General features: G+C 44.1%; 1 protein-coding gene across 1 annotated transcript in view; it reads left to right on the forward strand.

Moving 5' to 3' along the window:
* The window catches only part of LOC106565294 (dihydropyridine-sensitive L-type skeletal muscle calcium channel subunit alpha-1), a 34,870-nt gene that overhangs the window by 5,574 nt on the left and 10,696 nt on the right, over positions 1-18,600 (forward strand). Inside the window, exons 3-21 of the mRNA XM_045692011.1 lie at positions 4,836-4,975; positions 5,453-5,595; positions 6,381-6,533; positions 7,349-7,554; positions 8,966-9,069; positions 9,146-9,291; positions 9,697-9,778; positions 9,914-10,074; positions 10,227-10,452; positions 10,788-10,995; positions 11,199-11,319; positions 11,463-11,677; positions 13,001-13,070; positions 13,183-13,315; positions 13,605-13,734; positions 14,022-14,081; positions 14,397-14,503; positions 14,665-14,752; positions 14,871-14,978. Coding sequence (XP_045547967.1) covers positions 4,836-4,975; positions 5,453-5,595; positions 6,381-6,533; positions 7,349-7,554; positions 8,966-9,069; positions 9,146-9,291; positions 9,697-9,778; positions 9,914-10,074; positions 10,227-10,452; positions 10,788-10,995; positions 11,199-11,319; positions 11,463-11,677; positions 13,001-13,070; positions 13,183-13,315; positions 13,605-13,734; positions 14,022-14,081; positions 14,397-14,503; positions 14,665-14,752; positions 14,871-14,978 — 2,601 coding nt within the window. The remainder of the gene's footprint in view (positions 1-4,835; positions 4,976-5,452; positions 5,596-6,380; positions 6,534-7,348; positions 7,555-8,965; positions 9,070-9,145; positions 9,292-9,696; positions 9,779-9,913; positions 10,075-10,226; positions 10,453-10,787; positions 10,996-11,198; positions 11,320-11,462; positions 11,678-13,000; positions 13,071-13,182; positions 13,316-13,604; positions 13,735-14,021; positions 14,082-14,396; positions 14,504-14,664; positions 14,753-14,870; positions 14,979-18,600) is intronic.

Here is an 18,600-nt window from a genome sequence, read left to right on the forward strand (position 1 = left end):
GAGCAGGGAACTGCAAAATACGCTGTCCAGCCCAGGGTCTTGTCCGCAGTTAAAGGGGTACAGACTGCAGTTCGCTATGAAGCCACCCTTTTTCAAATTTAATTCTCCATTCAGTAGCAAGTGAAGACTCATCTCGCTCAACATTCTGCCTCGCTCCATTCCTCAATGCAACTGGTTCACTTCAGTCGACCTACAAGACGCTTATTTTCACATAAGTATTCTGTCAGCAGACAGAAGGGTTTCTCAGGTTTGCCTTTCAGGGCTCGGTAACACTTTATTTAGATAGTCTGTAGATGCATCTACAGATGACTATCTACAGACAATCAGTAATATTTAAACTATCTACTAACCCTAACCCTAACCCTAACCTTAAACCTTATCCTAAATCTAAATCTAAACTTAACCCTTACCCTAATCCTAACCTTAAACTTAACCCTTACCCTAACCTGTATTTTAAACCTCACCCTAACTCTAACCTTAAACCTTATCCTAAACCTAAACTTAACCCTTACCCTAATCTTAACCTTAAACTTAACCCTTACCCTAACCCGTATTCTAAACCTGACCCTAACCCTAATTGTAACCTTAGTAAGCAGTTGCTTACCAACAGTTTGACCATCTGTAGAGCATCTACATTATAGACTATCCGGACTATCCAAATAAAGTGTGACCCAGGGTAAAGCCAACAAATACCTCGATGGCCCCTTCGGGCTAGCGCTAGCTCCCCAGACGTTCAGCAAGTGTGTGGAGGGGGCTCTAGCACCCCCCGAGAATCAGAGGACTCAGTCTAAGCCTCCATAGACAATTACCTCCTTTGCTTCACGACACAGGAGCAAGCAGTACAGGACACGGCTTCCCTAGGGTTCAAATTCAACCAGAAAAGAACTGCCAACACAGAGAATAGAATACCTAGGTGTCAAGCTGGACGACGATACGACTCGTTCTTTGCGCTGGCAGGAGACTCACTTCTAGGGGTGGACGCGCTGGCATACCCTTGGCTAAGGGTGATGCTCTACGCCTTTCCTCCTCTAGGCCTGATACTCCCTACTCTAGTCAGAGTGAGGGAACAAGGCTTATCCCTCATCTTGGTAGACCCTTGATGGCCAGGGAAGCTCTGCTTCTTCTCCAAGCTAATGGAGATATTTACCACCCTCAACCAGAAACCCTGGCCCTTTGGCCCTGGCCCATGAATCTGAATGCGACAGGCTTGCCGCTCAGAGTCAGTGAGACTATCCAGAGTGCCAGAGTACCTTCTACACGCTCACTGTAACAGGACCTTCATACTGGAGTAAAAGTAAAGATACCTTAATTTAATAGAAAATGATTAAAGTAAAAATGAAAGTCTAAAAGTATTTGGTTTTAAATATACTTAATTATCAAAAGTAAATGGAATTGCTCAAATGTACTTACGTATCAAAAGTAAAATTTTAAACCATACAAATTCCTTATATTAAGCAAATCAGATGGCACAATTTTCATATTGTTTTTTTATTGAAGGATAACCAGGGGCACACTCCAACACTCAGACATAATTTACAAACGAAGCATTTGTGTTTAGTGAGTCCGCCAGATCAGAGGCAGTAGGGATGACCAGTGATGCTCTCTTGATAAGTGTGTGAATTGGACCATTTTCCTGTCAAAATGTAACGAGTACTTTTGGGTGTCAGGGAACATTTATGGAGTAAAAAGTACATTATTTTCTTTAGCAATGTAGTGAAGTAAAAATGAAAGTTGGCAAAATATAAAATAGTAAAGTAAAGTACAGATACCCTAAAAAACGACTTAAGTAGTACTTCAAAGTATTTTTAGTTAAGTACTTTACACCACTGGTTTTCACAAGGTGACTTTGTTACCTAACCCCGCCTTTATATCTAAAGTGAGCAATACTTATAATTGCCTCACCTTAGAGCTCTTGGCCTTCCACCTGCCACCCTTCTCTTCTGCGGAGGAAGCACTGTTAGTGTCCAGTATGCGCTTTGCGCATTTACTTGAATAGATTGAGAGCATTACGAAAGAGCAATCAACTATTTTTTTAACCTGGGCACCTTCCTGCAAGGGCAGGCCCCTCTCTCGTCAACAGCTATTCCATTGGATAGTGGAGGCCATTTTACTGGCTCATAATAGCAAGGGTTTGCAGCCACGAGAGGGCCTGAGGGCTCATTCCACCAGATGTATGGTTACCTCTTGGGCACTGTTCAAAGGCATCTCAGTACAGGAGATTTGTGATGCAGCATGTTGGGCCACCTCAGCATGTTGGGCCACCCCGCGTATATTTATGAGGTGTTACCGACTGGATGTCGCTGCACCTTTGGTGCGTACTGACCTCAGTGTCGGAGCCTCTGAGGGGTGATAACGTCTGACCCTGACTTCGAAGAGCTTGTCTGTGATAAGGTAGTTGGCCGTACCCCATAGTGATACATAGAATCAAGTATTTGAAAGTGAACTCAAGGTTACTTGCGTAACCCCGGATCTTTGAGAGTACGAGTGCGACGTCTCACCTCATGTCCCTGCTCACAAGAGTGCAAGGAAGAGAGACATGCTTGAGACTGGCCAGAGGGTGGGGCGAGTGGCACCTTATAAAGAGGGAGGGGCTCACCTCATTCGTCATGCGACCTGTCTGCCGCCGACAGACGTTGTGGGATTGGTTCTTCGGTAGTGATGCGACTATCCAGCGAATCCCATAGTGAGACATCTCCCTCATATTCTCAGAAAACCGGGTTTCTCAAGTAACCTTGAGTTTTCCTCATGAAGCCTCCTCGTCTGTCCATGAAAACACAGAACATGTGTGAGTGTACATACGTGTCTGAATGTGTAGTGAGCACTGTATTCATACCTCGATCATGGCGGTGAATGACCTGATTATTTCATGGTCCTGCTGCTAACTGGTCACTGTTCTGTTGTATGAGCACAGTTCATAAATCAAGCAGACTGGGATCTGGAGCCTAGTGTAGTCACCTTGACTTTTGATGGGCACAAAGGCCTGGATGTTTGGTGTAATCCAGTTTGATATCTGATCCAGCAGCAGGTGGCTAGAAAGTTGACCTGGTTTGTTTTTGTGGGCCAGATGCCAGACTGGCCACATGGAACTAACTGCTGTCCAACTCTGATGGCGCTGCTCACTTTGAGTTTTGTAACACTCTCTGGGAAGGATCATGAAATCAACCACAAACTGCCCATATTACAAACGGGTAGACAGATATTTCTGGATCTGAATGACCCCAATCCGGAGATAAAGATAGAGGGGTCGTTCCACCGATTCGGTGCCTTATGAGACGTGTGTATAACATGGTAAAAAAAAGTTTGAATTGACCTAATTTTAACATTCTGTCATAAAGAGCACATGTTCAACTTAATATAATATAATATCACGTTTTCCCATCTCAACAGGTTAAATAAAAAAAGTACCTATAAAGTGCCAAATAAAGTAACAGGGTTGACTGTAACAGGGTTGACTGTAACAGGGTTGAAGATTTAATCTCAAATCAGCCTTGTGACAGTGGGAATAGAAGCTTGTTTTGTGCAACAGGGAGTGGCAACTGAATGCAAGCTTCACAAAAAAAAAATGAAATTGTTAACACATTTCTAGCCTATCTCAGTTTTCCACCAGAAATAGGCAAAAAGAGTAGAACCATCTCACCTGCTTTTACACTATGATTTGGCTATGTTCAATGTTTTCTTTCAAAAAAATATTTAAGAAGGAATAATTACACCATATTAAAATGAGAGTTTAGTTCACACAGCAGGGTTGACCTTAAAATGGGGGACAGAAGTAAATGAATCACATGAAATAAATAATAATCTTCAGAAATGACTTTGTCAAAGCAACAAGAAGACTATGGCTTTACAATGATTGTGTGTGTGTGTGTGTGTGTGTGTGTGTGTGTGTGTGTGTGTGTGTGTGTGTGTGTGTGTGTGTGTGTGTGTGTGTGTGTGTGTGTGTGTGTGTGTGTGTGTGTGTGTGTGTGTGTGTGTGTGTGTGTGTGTGTGTGTGTGTGTGTGTGTGTGTGTGTTGGAAACCTAAAGATACATACTATAAATTGCGCTATAGGAATGTCCATGACAGGCCAGAATCTAACCCAATGTCATTTAGGTTCACTGTGCTACAAGCAGTACAGCACTTTGAAACTTTATTAACAACACTGTTATTGACGGTATAAAACTCCCTGCACATGCCCTTTCTCCGGGGATCTGAATAGTCCTACCCTATTAAGTAATCAAGCATCAAATAGGACATAGCATTTCATGTTACCCATGGCCACTTGCACCAGTATCTATCCATCATCACCGACTTATGCCTATTTGTTTTCCTATTTATCGCTTGTCCGTGCTCAAAATCACGTTTCAAGTTCAAGTTTAAGTTAATTTGCATTGTGGAGTACAACAGTATACAAACAGTATATTTCTTGCAAGTTAACAGACAGGGCGATGAGTGAGTGGGTGCCATCTTAGGGACCTCAGCTCTGAGGTGCCCAGGTGTTAATTAGTGGGGCCGTTCTCTGGATGCCTGGCCGGTAATGGGAGAGGAGGAGAGACACAGAACACCAGGGAACTACTGAGCTGATGGATTTACCAAGCAGGATCAACTTAGTCAGTGTAACTCTTGTAAATACTCTAAATAACTCCATATTTCAAGTTTCGTTTAAAATTAATATACTTAAAATGGTTGTTGTGCCATCGACTCCTAAACTCTTACAACTAGCTATAACGTGTTTGGAGACTTGGTCACCAAGCAGAATCAATGAATTATACTCCATTGCACATATTCATTATGGGTACTGTAGTACTGTAGTTAGTACCTCATGATACCCTAACAAGCCTTTATCGTTGTTTCACAGGAAAGTCTGGAGTACATCTTCCTCATCGTCTTCTCCATAGAGTGCTTTCTAAAGATAATAGCCTATGGATTTCTATTTCACGAGAACGCGTATCTGCGGAACTGTTGGAACATACTGGATTTTGTCTGTGTGTCTGTGGGGTAAGTAGGGAAGAGATGAAAATGTTCTGTTATGATCTGTCATGTTCTGTCATGCTCTGTCATGTTCTGTCATGCTCTGTCATGTTCTGTCATGCTCTGTCATGTTCTGTCATGCCCTGTCATGTTCTGTCATGTTCTGTCATGTTCTGTCATGCTCTGTCGTGCTCTGTCGTGCTCTGTCATGCTCTGTCATGCTCTGTCGTGTTCTGTCATGCTCTGTCATGCTCTGTCATGCTCTGTCATGCTCTGTCATGCTTTGTCATGTTCTGTCATGTTCTGTCATGCTCTGTCATGCTATAACTCTTCTGTGACTACTCTACTCCCTTCCTCTCTTCTCCTCCCCTCTCCCTCCCCTCTCCCTCCCCTCCCCTCTCCCTCCCCTCTCCCTCCCCTCCCCTCTCCTCTCCCTCTCCCTCCCCTCTCCCTCTCCCTCCCCTCCCCTCTCCCTCTCCTTCTCCCTCTCCTCTTCCTCTCCAGGCTGTTTGCAGTCATCGGGGACTTCATCACCTATATCAGTGGTGTGGAGGCTCAACCAGGGGACAAGGGAGGAGGCTTCGACATGAAGGCCCTCAGGGCATTCAGGGTGCTCCGGCCCCTCAGGCTGGTCTCTGGAGTCCCCAGTAAGGACCACTGTACAATAGGAACCCTGTAGCAGTCATAAGGACAGGAAATCAGCAGAAGGCAATTCAGGTTAACGTGTAGAATGACAAAATAAATAGCCTCTGAATCAAGCTTAACATGTCCTATTTATATTAAATAAACCAAAACATATTTCTCACAAGTGTAGCTTTGTTTGTATAAGCTCTACAAACAATATGTCTACTCCCGAGGAATTTGAACGGTAAGTTAATGTGATCATATATTTCATGAAGGGACAGAAATGACCAATATAACCAAACGCTAACGTTTTAGATTACTGGGAAATCATTACTGGTGATATATCTATATGGGAATTTCTAAGCATTTAAAAAACAAAGGGCAAAACAGTGAATGCGCTCAAATTGGCGGGAAGCAGATAGCTCATTTGTGGTAAGAGGAGCCTAGCACTCACTTCACCACAACCATATTCTGAGAACACTTACCTTCAACAACATTGCTAGTGTCAAATACAATATCATTTGGTTCATTGCGGTTAGTTTGCAGTTTGATCTAGTTATATTGGTCAACTACTACAGTGGTTCCCAACCAGGGGTACTAGGACCACTAGGGGAAATTGGCCTATCTACAGGGGGTACTTGAGAAGACTCATGAAAAATGAGACTCTGGTAAAATGCACGAGGGGGTACTTCAGGGGTACTCAAGGAAAGAGAAAATTCAGTTGGTGGTACAGTAACTGAAAATGGTTGTCTACTACCGGACTACTAGGTCCACTGATGTTTACAATGTGTCTGCTCTTCCCCTGCAGGCCTGCAGGTGGTGATGAACTCCATCCTGAAATCCATGCTACCTCTGTTCCACATCTCCCTGCTGGTCTTCTTCATGGTCACCATCTACGCCATCGTCGGACTGGAGCTGTTCAAGTGCAAGATGCATAAAACCTGCTATTACACAGGCACAAGTAGGAAACACACACACACACACACACACACACACACACACACACACACACACACACACACACACACACACACAGTGGTGTAAAGTACTTAAGTAAAAAAAACTTAAGTAGTTTTTTAGGGTATCTGTACTTTACTTTGCTATTTACATTTTTGACAACTTTTCCTTTTACTTTACTACGTTCCTAAAGAAAATAATGTACTTTTTACACCGTAAAGTTCTCGTTACATTTCGAATGCTTAGCAGGACAGGAAAATTGTCTAATTCACACACTCATCAAGAGAACATCCCTGGTCATCCCTACTGCTTCTGATCTGGCGGACTCACTAAACACACATGGTTCATTTGTAAATGATGTCTGAGAGATGGAGGCTGCTACTGGCTATCCGTAAATAAATAAGAACTAGAAAATGTGGCCGTCTGCTTTGCTTAACATAAGGAATTTAAAATGATTCATACTTGTGCTTTTACTTTTGATACTTAAGTACATTTTAGCAATTACATTTACTTTTGATACTTAAGTATATTTAAAACCAAATACTTTTAGAATTTTTATCAAATAGTATTTTACTGGGTGACTTTCACTTTCACTTTCATTTTCTAATAATTAAGGTATCTTTACTTTTACTCAAGTATGACAATTGGGTACTTTTCCCACAATTGCGCACACACCCACATGCGCGCGCACACACACACACACACACACACACACACACACACACACACACACACACACACACACACACACACACACACACACACACACACACACACACACACACACACTGCCTATATCTTCTCCCCCTTGTCCTGCAGATATCATAGCCACAGTGGAGAATGAGAAGGCATCTCCGTGTGCCCAGGCCGGTAATGGTCGGCGCTGCACCATCAACGGGACAGAGTGTAGGGCGGGATGGGCCGGACCCAACAACGGCATCACACACTTTGACAACCTGGGCTTCGCTATGCTCACTGTCTACCAGTGCATCACTACCCAGGGCTGGACCGACGTGCTCTACTGGGTACTGTTACATCACCCCTATACCTTAATATTACTGTACCGCATCATCGTGTTGCATAAAGTACTACAAACCCCAGTTAATGTAGCCCATACCTGTACTCTCACTCGGTCTCATTATCCGTCAGTTTCTCCTTCCATCCATCCATCCATCCATCCATCCACCCCTCCCCCCTCTCTCTCTCTCTTTCACACTCTCTTCTTTTCAATTTCAATTCCATTTCAGGGGCTTTATTGGTATGGGAAACATATGTTTACATTGCCAAAGCAAGTGAAATAGATAATAAACAAAAGTGAAATAAGCAGTAAAAAAATTAACAGTAAACGTTACACTCACAAATTTCCAAAAGAATTAAGACATTTCAAATGTCATATTATGTCTATATACAGTGTTGTAATGATGTGCAAATAGTTAATGTACAAAAGGGAAAATAAATATACATTTGGGATGTATTTGCAATGGTGTTTGTTCTTCACTTGTTGCTCTTTGCTTGTGGTAACAGGTCACACATCTTGCTGCTGTGATTGCACACTGTGGTATTTCACCCAATAGTTATGGAAGTTTAAACATTTTTGGAGGGGAATTATTTGCGGGTCTGTGTAATCTGAGGGAAATATGTGTCTCTAATATGGTCATACATTTGGCAGGAGGTTAGGAAGTGCAGCTCAGTTTTCACCTCATTTTGTGGGCAATGTGCACATAGCCTGTCTTCTCTTGAGAGCCAGGTCTGCCAACGGCAGCCTTTCTCAATAGCAAGGCTATGCTCACTGAGTCTGTACAAAGTCAAAGCTTTCCTTAATTTTGGGGCAGTCACAGTAGTCATGTGCTCTGCCACTGTGTACTCTCTGTTTAGGACCAAATAGCATTGTAGTTTGCTCAGTTGTTTTTGTTCATTCTTTCCAATGTGTCAAGTATTTATTTATTTTTTGTCATGATTTTGTTGTGTCTAATTGTGTTGCTGTCCTGGGGCTCTGTGGGGTCTGTTTGTGTTTGTGAACAGAGCCCCAGGACCAGCTTGCTTAGGGGACTCCAGGTTCATCTCTCTGTAGGTGGTGGTTTTGTTATGGAAGGTTTGGGAATCACTTCCTTTTAGGTGGTTGTAGAATTGAACTGCTCTTTTCTGGATTTTGATAATTAGTGGGTATCGACCTATATCTGCTCTACATGCATTATTTGGTGTTTTACATTGTACATGGAGGATATTTTTTGCAGAATTCTGCATGCAGAGTCTCAATTTGGTCTCTTTCTTTCTCTCTCTCTTTCACTCTCTCGCTCTCTCGCTCTCGCTCTCCCTCTCGCTCTCCCTCTCTCTCTCTTTCTCCCCCTCACTTTGTCTCTGTCTTTCTCTATATCCCCCCCTCTCTCTCCTCTCCTTCCACTCCTTCTCTCTCTCTCCCTCTCTCTCTCTCCTCAGGTGAATGATGCCATCGGTATGGAGTGGCCGTGGATGTACTTTCTGACGCTCATCTTGGTTGGCTCCTTCTTCGTACTCAACCTGGTTCTGGGCGTGCTCAGTGGGTAAGAGGACACGCACACACACACATACATCTCTCTCACTTTCATATTTTCTCTATGTCTCTTTCCCCTCCGTCAGTGAATTCACTAAGGAGCGAGAGAAGGGTAAGGCGCGTGGAGAGTACACAGAGATGAGGGAGACCCAGCAGCTGGATGAGGATCTGAAGGGCTACATGGAGTGGATCACACAGGCCGAAGTCATGGACGCCGACGGGGAGGGACAGGGTACTTCTGGCTTCCTAAGCCTATCACCAACTCACAATAGAATAGAGGGAGGAGTACAATAGGAGTCAGCCCGTTGCAAACGTCCTGCAGGTTGGCATTTTATGTCATGAATCTTGTTCTGGTAGCAGCTCTGCAGAGCGGTCACTAGCTGGCACAGCCACAAAGTCATATATATTTTTTTTAAACCTGACCCTGACCCTAACCTTGACCCTAACCTTAACCACACTGTTAACCCTAATGCCTCACCCTAACCTTAGATATTGGTTATTTTCATGAATTTTTACAATATAGACAATTCTGACATTGCAGCTCAATTATCTAAGGGGAAATCTCTCAGTTCTGCTTCCAGTACAATCTAATGACAATAAAAGTCAACCTGCTGACACCAGTGTCTCTTGTCCCCAGGCCTGCTAACACTGGAGGATGGAGAATCGGAGGCAGGGAGCCTAAAGGACATGGACACCATGCAAAAAATCATGTACTACTAGTAAGTACACACCTACACCGGCCTCTGACCGGGACAACACTCGGGTGTTTTGATAAAACTAAAGTCTGACAGACCTCCTCCTAACATCCTGTCTCTTCCTCCTCCTCTCCCTCGTCTCTCACTGGCTCTGTTCAGCAAGCTGGCTCGTAAATGGAACATTTTCTTCCGGCGTAAGTGTCTTGTGTATGTGAAGTCCCGTATGTTCTACTGGTGGGTGATCCTTCTGGTGTTTCTGAACACGCTGGCCATCGCTACTGAACACCACCAGCAGACCCAGCAACTCACCGAGTGGCAAGGTCGGGGTCTACAGTACCATGTCTATAGCCAACCCATAGACACACAATCCCAGCATCTAACAAGGCTCTTGTCTACGCCATGGCTAACACATGCAGACCTCTCTCTCTCTACCCCATGTCTACCCCCCCCCCCCCTCCCTTCCCCCTCCCAGACACGGCCAACAAGGTGCTGCTGTCTCTGTTCGCCATTGAGATGTTTATGAAGATGTACGCCCTGGGTCTCCAGCAATACTTCATGTCTCTGTTCAACCGCTTCGACTGCTTCGTGGTCTCCACCGGGATTCTGGAACTCATCCTGGTCCGCATGGACGTCATGACCGTCATGGGGATCTCTGTGCTGCGCTGCATTCGACTACTTAGGCTGCTCAAAGTAACCAAGTAAGACTTTACATTAGGCTGCATTAGGCTTTCAGGTGTGTTTGTGGTGGACTTCATTAAAAGCCTGCACACACCACGACTCTCCAGGTCCAGGATTGGTCCAATTAATTGATAGGTTTATTGATTAATTGATTGTATCTTACATCCCCAACCCCTTGTAGCTTCACAGGAAGTGCATAGCACTTACTCTCTCTCTCTCTCTCTGTGTGTGTGTGTGTGTGTGTGTGTGTGTGTGTGTGTGTGTGTGTGTGTGTGTGTGTGTGTGTGTGTGTGTGTGTGTGTGTGTGTGTGTGTGTGTGTGTGTGTGTGTGTGTGTGTGTGTGTGTGTGCTTCAGGTACTGGACGTCTCTCAGTAATCTGGTGGTGTCCCTGCTGAACTCAACCCCCTCCATCGCCTGCCTGCTCCTCCTCCTCTTCCTCTTCATCGTCATCTTCTCTCTGCTGGGCATGCAGGTGTTCGGGGGGAAGTTCAACTTCCCCAATGCGCCCAAACCCCGCAGCACCTTCGACAGCTTCCCCCAAGCTCTCATCAGTGTCTTCCAGGTGGGCGAGGAAATACCGTTTTATTCGTTATTTTTAAACAGATTTATCACACTAACAAGATGAAGGAGCATATGTACACGTGTGACAGGAAAATGTTGGACATCAGCACTTGCTTTTTGTTTCATTTGCTGTGGAAAAGCAGGCCGGTCATTTGTCAGTGGGAGCCTGAGTGTGTTCCTTCCCTGCCTCTCGCTCTCTGTCAGATCTTGACGGGGGAGGACTGGAACTCTGTGATGTATGATGGCATCATGGCGCATGGCGGTCCCACCATGCCCGGGATCCTCGTCAGCATCTACTTCATCATCCTCTTCGTCTGCGGAAACTGTATCCTCTGTGTGTGTGTGTGTGTGTGTGTGTACTGTCCAACACCTCTCTCAGACAGAAATCAGACTTAAATGCTGTCCTTGGGTACATTAGTGTCTCTCTTCCATTTCCTGCCGTAATGAACTTTGACCCCTAGCGCTTAGACATCCTGCTGAATGTGTTCCTGGCCATTGCTGTGGACAACCTGGCAGAGGCTGAGAGTCTGACCATGGCCCAGAAGGAGAAGTCTGAGGAAAAGAAACGCAAGAAGCTGCTCAGGGCGAACATGCCTGACAAGGCCACAGAGGAGAAAGCCCTCCTGGCCAAGAAGCTTGCAGCGGAGAGAGCCAAAATAGAGGGCATCCCAACCACAGCCAAGGTCAGATATTTCCTGTAGCGGTGCGGGGGTAAAATCACAGAGGAAGCCAAGCCAGTAAAAAAAGCCATATTGTGATAATTGTGTTGTTTGCTCTATAACCCATTTGTTCATATGTCACCGTGGTATACAATAAGGCTGTGACAACAAAAAGACAACAGTCACACTGTAGCGGAATAAATTCAACTACACATACGTTTGTTTCATCACAAAACTGGAGAGCAACATCTGTCCAGTGAAGTCCACAAAGCAAATATTGCACGAAACAAACAGCTATATCACCTGCAGCATGATCAAGCAAGTTAAAGTTTTCGACAGTTTACTAAACAACGACTGATTTAGAACCACAGAGTTACCGCAAATCAGCACAAAGACAACAGGAGCACTGCCTCTGATATTCCAGCTCCATTTACACTTTAACATTCAAACATCATCAAATCAACAAGCCTATATCCAGGCTGTATCACAACCGGCCGTGATTGGGAGCCTCATAGGGTGGCTGTTAATGGAAATTTATATCTTAATGATAATAATTAGCAATCAATAAGCCTTGATTAATCCCCAGGGTTTGTAAGACACTGGGTTAATAATTAGCCAAGGACTCAGCTTTCTGCAAAAGGTTCATACGGCTTTATTCAGAGAACGTTCTGAGGTCCAAATAACAAAACATCATTATATACCAGGCTCCTCATTTACGCACACTCCTCCACACAAACCGTAGTTAACCTACGCACATACATACACACAAATATTAGATGTATGTTTCACTCCCCGGATTTCTCACAACCGTTAATCACTATCCAGCGCTGCCTGTTCCTTTCCCCCGAGATTAGAGAAACCTTGGAGATACCTCCCGGTTTTCTCCAAAGTCTCTCCAAGTTTCTAGGTCGGGTAAAACAGAGGTCTACTGTTCTCTTATCTCCCTGCTAAAACACCCCTGCTTAAAACACACACACACACACATTTTGTCCCGGCCCTCTACTAGACCTTATGGGACTAACCATTCAGTACCTTAATTATTCATTATCCATGCTACATAACTACTAATTAATAATGGATTATTGATTCATTTACCTTTATTAGATAATTCTCTTATCAGTGGTGCACATAAAATTATGAAAACACGGAGAAGGACATAATATAAATGATTTTATCATTTGTATTTTTATTGGTCAAATACTTGGGGAAGCCTGGCTTCCCTTGGCATCCATGAATACACACCACTGGACATTTCACGGAGAAACCCGCCCCACGTTTGGCGTCAGTATAACCGGTGGGATTTGAACCCAGGCCCAACTCTAACCAAAATGCTTGTTTATGTCACAGCTGAGAGTGGACGAGTTTGAGTCCAACGTGAACGAAATCAAGGACCCCTTCCCTCCTGCTGACTTCCCTGGTAAACCCCGTTCGCTCACACACCTCTGGGCACATTCATGTCAATCGAATCTGGATCTCAGAGAACTCCGAATTTAGAACGTGTCACGTTTCCTGTCCTTTCTTTCATCCAGGTGATGATGAGGAGGAGGAGCCTGATATCCCTGACACCCCGAGGCCACGGCCAATGGCAGACCTGCAGCTGAAGGAGGAGGTGGTGCCTATTCCAGAGGCCAGCTCCTTCTATATCTTTAGCTCTGATAACAAGTAATGATGATTAATGGTGATGATGTACTTGCTAAGACTGTGATATGTTGTTGTTTATCTGCCTTATAATTGAATGCACTGGCTGTAAGTCACTCTGGATAAGAGCATCTGCTAAATGACCAAAATGAAAAATGTACCGATGATGGTGGTGATAATGAATGGATTACGATGAATGCATTATGATGTTGGCATTATGTGGTTGTTTTAGCCTCCTTGCTTGGCTGTCAGTCACTCTGTATAACAGTGTCTGCAGTTCAATTCCTGTGATGTAAATGGTGTCCCCCTCCAGGATCCGTAAGCTGTGCCACCGCATCATCAACGCCACCGCCTTCACCAATATCATTCTCCTCTTCATCCTCCTCAGCAGCATCTCCCTGGCTGCCGAGGACCCCATCGACCCCATGTCCTTCAGGAACCAGGTGCCCACAGACATGCCTGCTCTGCCTGCTGTATCATTCACCTCCTTATCTCAGATGGAAAAGCATTTGTTTCAGTAAAGAATGCTGAAAGGGAAAGAATTTTGACCAAAATAACTGACACAAAGGGGTTTTCTCTGCTTCAGGGCATCACTGTCTTTAACCTATGCAGCATGACTGCAAGACTGCACGGAGTATCACATTAGAGATTCTGCTAAAGAGCTCTGGTGCACTACTAGGCTGAAATGAATCCGCCCACGTTGTCATGTTGCCCTGTTTCCCCTGTGTAGGTGCTGGCCTCCGCTGATGTGGTCTTCACCTCAGTGTTCACTGTGGAAGTTGTCTTCAAGGTAACCAGGCGTTGTCGGCTCCACTACTAGTAGCTGTACTGGATTAGAAAGGCACTTTTCTGAATGGGATCGTGTCTTACATGTTTACATTACCGAGTACATGAACCTTTTCTGCAGCGACGGTACATCGGTAATGTGACAAACTCTCTCGACATTATGTTACATCCACTTTAACCTGCACCGCAGCCCAATTCAACTCTATATGTTTTCACATGAGTAGCTGTGGTTCAGGTGGGTTAATGGTTTGTTGGTTTTGAGAGGGTTTATGTCTCAACCAGTCTCGTCAGCTTCAGTATCCTTCCGCCTCTACTCCAGATGACCGTATACGGCGCCATCATGCACCCCGGCTCCTTCTGCCGGAACTCCTTTAATATCCTGGATCTGATTGTGGTCAGCGTATCCCTCCTCTCCATGCTCATGGAGTAAGTAGTCCCTGGGAATGTATATTGTCATTCAAATCCTGTGGTACAACTGAATCTATTCAATAATGCTTGATGTAGCTTCAGTTATGAGTGTGTGTCTCTCTCTAGAAATACAGACTATAGACAAGTAAAGTGTGAGATGTGGTGCCTGCCCTATCTAGGTCCAGTGCTATCTCTGTGGTAAAGATCCTCAGGGTGTTGAGGGTGCTGAGGCCCCTAAGGGCCATCAACAGGGCCAAGGGCCTCAAGGTGAGCTTACCTGTGCCCTCTACCCCTCACTTCTACCCCTTACCTGTACTCCTTACCTGCTCCTCTGACACTATATTCACATTCTCATTGTTTTTTTCTGCTGTCTCTTGTGTTCTAGCATGTGGTCCAGTGTGTTTTTGTGGCCATCAAAACCATCGGCAACATCGTGCTGGTCACCATGCTGCTAGACTTCATGTTCGCCTGCATTGGAGTCCAGCTCTTCAAGGTGAGCTCTAGATAGGGATGTATGGTAATTTATAGGGATGTATGGTAATTTATAGGGATGTATGGTAATTTATAGGGATGTATGGTAATTTATAGGGATGTATGGTAATTTATAGGAATGTATGGTTGTTTATAGGGATTTAAGATCGTTTATAGCGATGTATGGTAGTTTATAGGAATGTATGGTAATTTATAGGAATGTATGGTTGTTTATAGGGATTTAAGATCGTTTATAGCGATGTATGGTAGTTTATAGGAATGTATGGTAATTTATAGGGAAGTATCGTTGTTTATTTTTATAATTTTTTTATTTCACCTTTATTTAACCAGGTAGGCAGGTTGAGAACACGTTCTCATTTACAACTGTGACCTGGTCAAGATAAAGCAAAGCAGTGCGACAAAACAACACAGAGTTACACATAAACAAACGTACAGTCAATAACACAATAGAAAAATCTGTATACAGTGTGTGCAAATGAAGTAAAGAGGTAAGGCAATAAATAGGCCAATAGTGGCGAAGTAATTACAATTTAGCAATTTATACTGGAGTGATATATGTGCAGATGAGGATGTGCAAGTAGAAATACTGGTGTGCAAAAGAGCAGAAAAACAAAACCAAATATGGAGATGAGGTAGGTAGTTGATTGGATGGGTTATTTACAGATGGGCTGTGTACAGCTGCAGCGATTGGTAAGCTGACGCTTAAAGTTAGAGAGGGAGATATAAGTCTCCAACTTCAGTGATTTTTGCAATTCGTTCCAGTCATTGGCAACAAAGAACTGGAGGAAAGTCGGCCAAAGGAGGTGTTGGCTTTATGGATGACCAGGGAAATATACCTACTGGAGAGCGTGCTATGGGTGGGTGTTGCTATGGTGACCAGTGAGCTGAGATAAGGCGGCGCTTTACCTAGCAAAGACTTGTAGATGACCTGGAGCCAGTGGGTTTGGCGACGAATATGTAGCGAGGACCAGCCAACAAGAGCACACAGGTCACAGTTGTGGGTAGTATATGGGGCAGAGTGACAAAATGGATGGCACTGTGATAGACTGCATCCAATTTGCTGAGTAGAGTGTTGGAGGCTATTTTGCAAATGACCTCGCCAAAGTCAAGGATCGGTAGGATGTATGGTAATTTCTATGGATGTATTGTAATTTATAGGGATTTAAGGTCATTTATAGGGATGTATGGTAATTTATAGGGAAGTATCATTGTTTATAGGGATTTATGGTAGTTTATAGGGATGTATGGTTGTTTATAGGGATTTATGGTCGTTTTTATGGATGTATGGTAGTTTATAGGGATTTATAGTAGTTTATAGGGATTTATAGTAGTTTATAGGGATGTATGGTTGTTTATAGGGATTTATAGTAGTTTATAGGGATGTATGGTTGTTAATAGCGATGTATGGTAATTTGTAGGGATGTATGGTAATTTATAGGGATGTATGGTAGTTTGTAGGGATGTATGGTTGTTTATAGGGATTTATAGTAGTTTACAGGGATGTAAGGTAGTTTATAGGGGTTTATAGTAGTTTATAGTGATGTATGGTTGTTTATAGGGATTTATAGAAGTTTATAGGGATGTATGGTTGTTTATAGCGATGTATGGTAATTTGTAGGGATGTATGGTAATTTGTAGGGATGTATGGTAATTTCTAGGGATGTATGGTAATTTCTACAGATGTATGGTTGTTTATCAAATCAAATCAAATCAAATTTATTTATATAGCCCTTCGTACATCAGCTGATATCTCAAAGTGCTGTACAGAAACCCAGCCTAAAACCCCAAACAGCAAGCAATGCATGTGAAAGAAGCACGGTGGCTAGGAAAAACTCCCTAGGAAAAACTCCCTAGAAAGGCCAAAAACCTAGGAAGAAACCTAGAGAGGAACCAGGCTATGAGGGGTGGCCAGTCCTCTTCTGGCTGTGCAGGGTGGATATTATAACAGAACATGGTCAAGATGTTAAAATGTTCATAAATGACCAGCATGGTCAAATAATAATAATCATAGTAGTTGTCGAGGGTGCAACAAGCACGTCCGGTGAACAGGTCAGGGTTCCATAGCCGCAGGCAGAACAGTTGAAACTGGAGCAGCAGCACGGCCAGGTGGACTGGGGACAGCAAGGAGTCATCATACCAGGTAGTCCTGAGGCATGGTCCTAGGGCTCAGGTCGTCCGAGAGAAAGACAGAAAGAGAGAAAGAGAGAATTAGAGAAAGCATATTTAAATTCACACAGGACACCGGATAAGACAAGAGAAATACTCCAGATGTAACAGACTGACCCTAGCCCCCCGACACATAAACTACTGCAGCATAAATACTGGAGGCTGAGACAGGAGGGATCAGAAGACACTGTGGCCCCATCCGATGATACCCCCGGACAGGGCCAAACAGGCAGGATATAACCCCACCCACTTTGCCAAAGCACAGCCCCCACACCACTAGAGGGATGTCTCCAACCACCAACTTACCGTCCTAAGACAAGGCTGAGTATAGCCCACAACGATCTCCGCCATGGCACAACCCAAGGGGGGGGGCGCCAACCCAGACAGGAAGACCACGTCAGTGACTCAACCCACTCAAGTGACGCACCCCTCCCATGGACGGCATGGAAGAACACCAGTAAGCCAGTGACTCAGCCCCTGTAAAAGGGTTGTGGAAAGAGGGGAACCGGCAAGGCAGAGACAGCAAGGGCGGTTCGTTGCTCCAGCCTTTCCGTTCACCTTCACACTCCTGGGCCAGACTATACTTAATCATAGGACCTACTGAAGAGATAAGTCTTCAGTAAAGACTTAAAGTTGAGACTGAGTCTGCGTCTCTCACATTGGTAGGCAGACCATTCCATAAAAATGGAGCTCTATAGAAGAAAGCCCTACCTCCAGCCGTTTGCTTAGAAATTCTAGGGACAATTAGGAGGCCTGCGTCTTGTGACCGTAGCGTACGTGTAGGTATGTACGGCAGGACCAAATCGGAAAGATAGGTAGGAGCAAGCCCATGTAATGCTTTGTAGGTTAGCAGTAAAACCTTGAAATCAGCCCTTGCCTTAACAGGAAGCCAGTGTAGGGAGGCTAGCACTGGAGTAATATGATCAAATTTTTTGGTTCTAGTCAGGATTCTAGCAGCCGTATTTAGCACTAACTGAAGTTTGTTTAGTGCTTTATCCGGTAGCCGGAAAGTAGAGCACTACAGTAGTCCAGCCTAGAAGTAACAAAAGCATGGATTAATTTTTCTGCGTCATTTTTGGACAGAAAGTTTCTGATTTTTGCAATGTTACGTATATGGAAAAAAGCTGTCCTTGAAACAGTATTGATATGTTCTTCAAAAGAGAGATCAGGGTCCAGAGTAACGCCGAGGTCCGTCACAGTTTTATTTGAGACGACTGTACAACCATCCAGATTAATTGTCAGATTCAACAGAAGATCTCTTTGTTTCTTGGGACCTAGAACAAGCATCTCTGTTTTGTCCGAGTTTCAAAGTAGAAAGTTTGCAGCCATCCACTTCTTTATGTCTGAAACACAGGCTTCTAGCGAGGGCAATTTTGGGGCTTCACCATGTTTCATTGAAATGTACAGCTGTGTGTCGTCCGCATAGCAGTGAAATTTAACATTATGTTTTCGAATGA

This window comes from Salmo salar, chromosome ssa12, assembly GCF_905237065.1.
Source record: "Salmo salar chromosome ssa12, Ssal_v3.1, whole genome shotgun sequence".
NCBI classification, from domain to species: domain Eukaryota; kingdom Metazoa; phylum Chordata; class Actinopteri; order Salmoniformes; family Salmonidae; genus Salmo; species Salmo salar.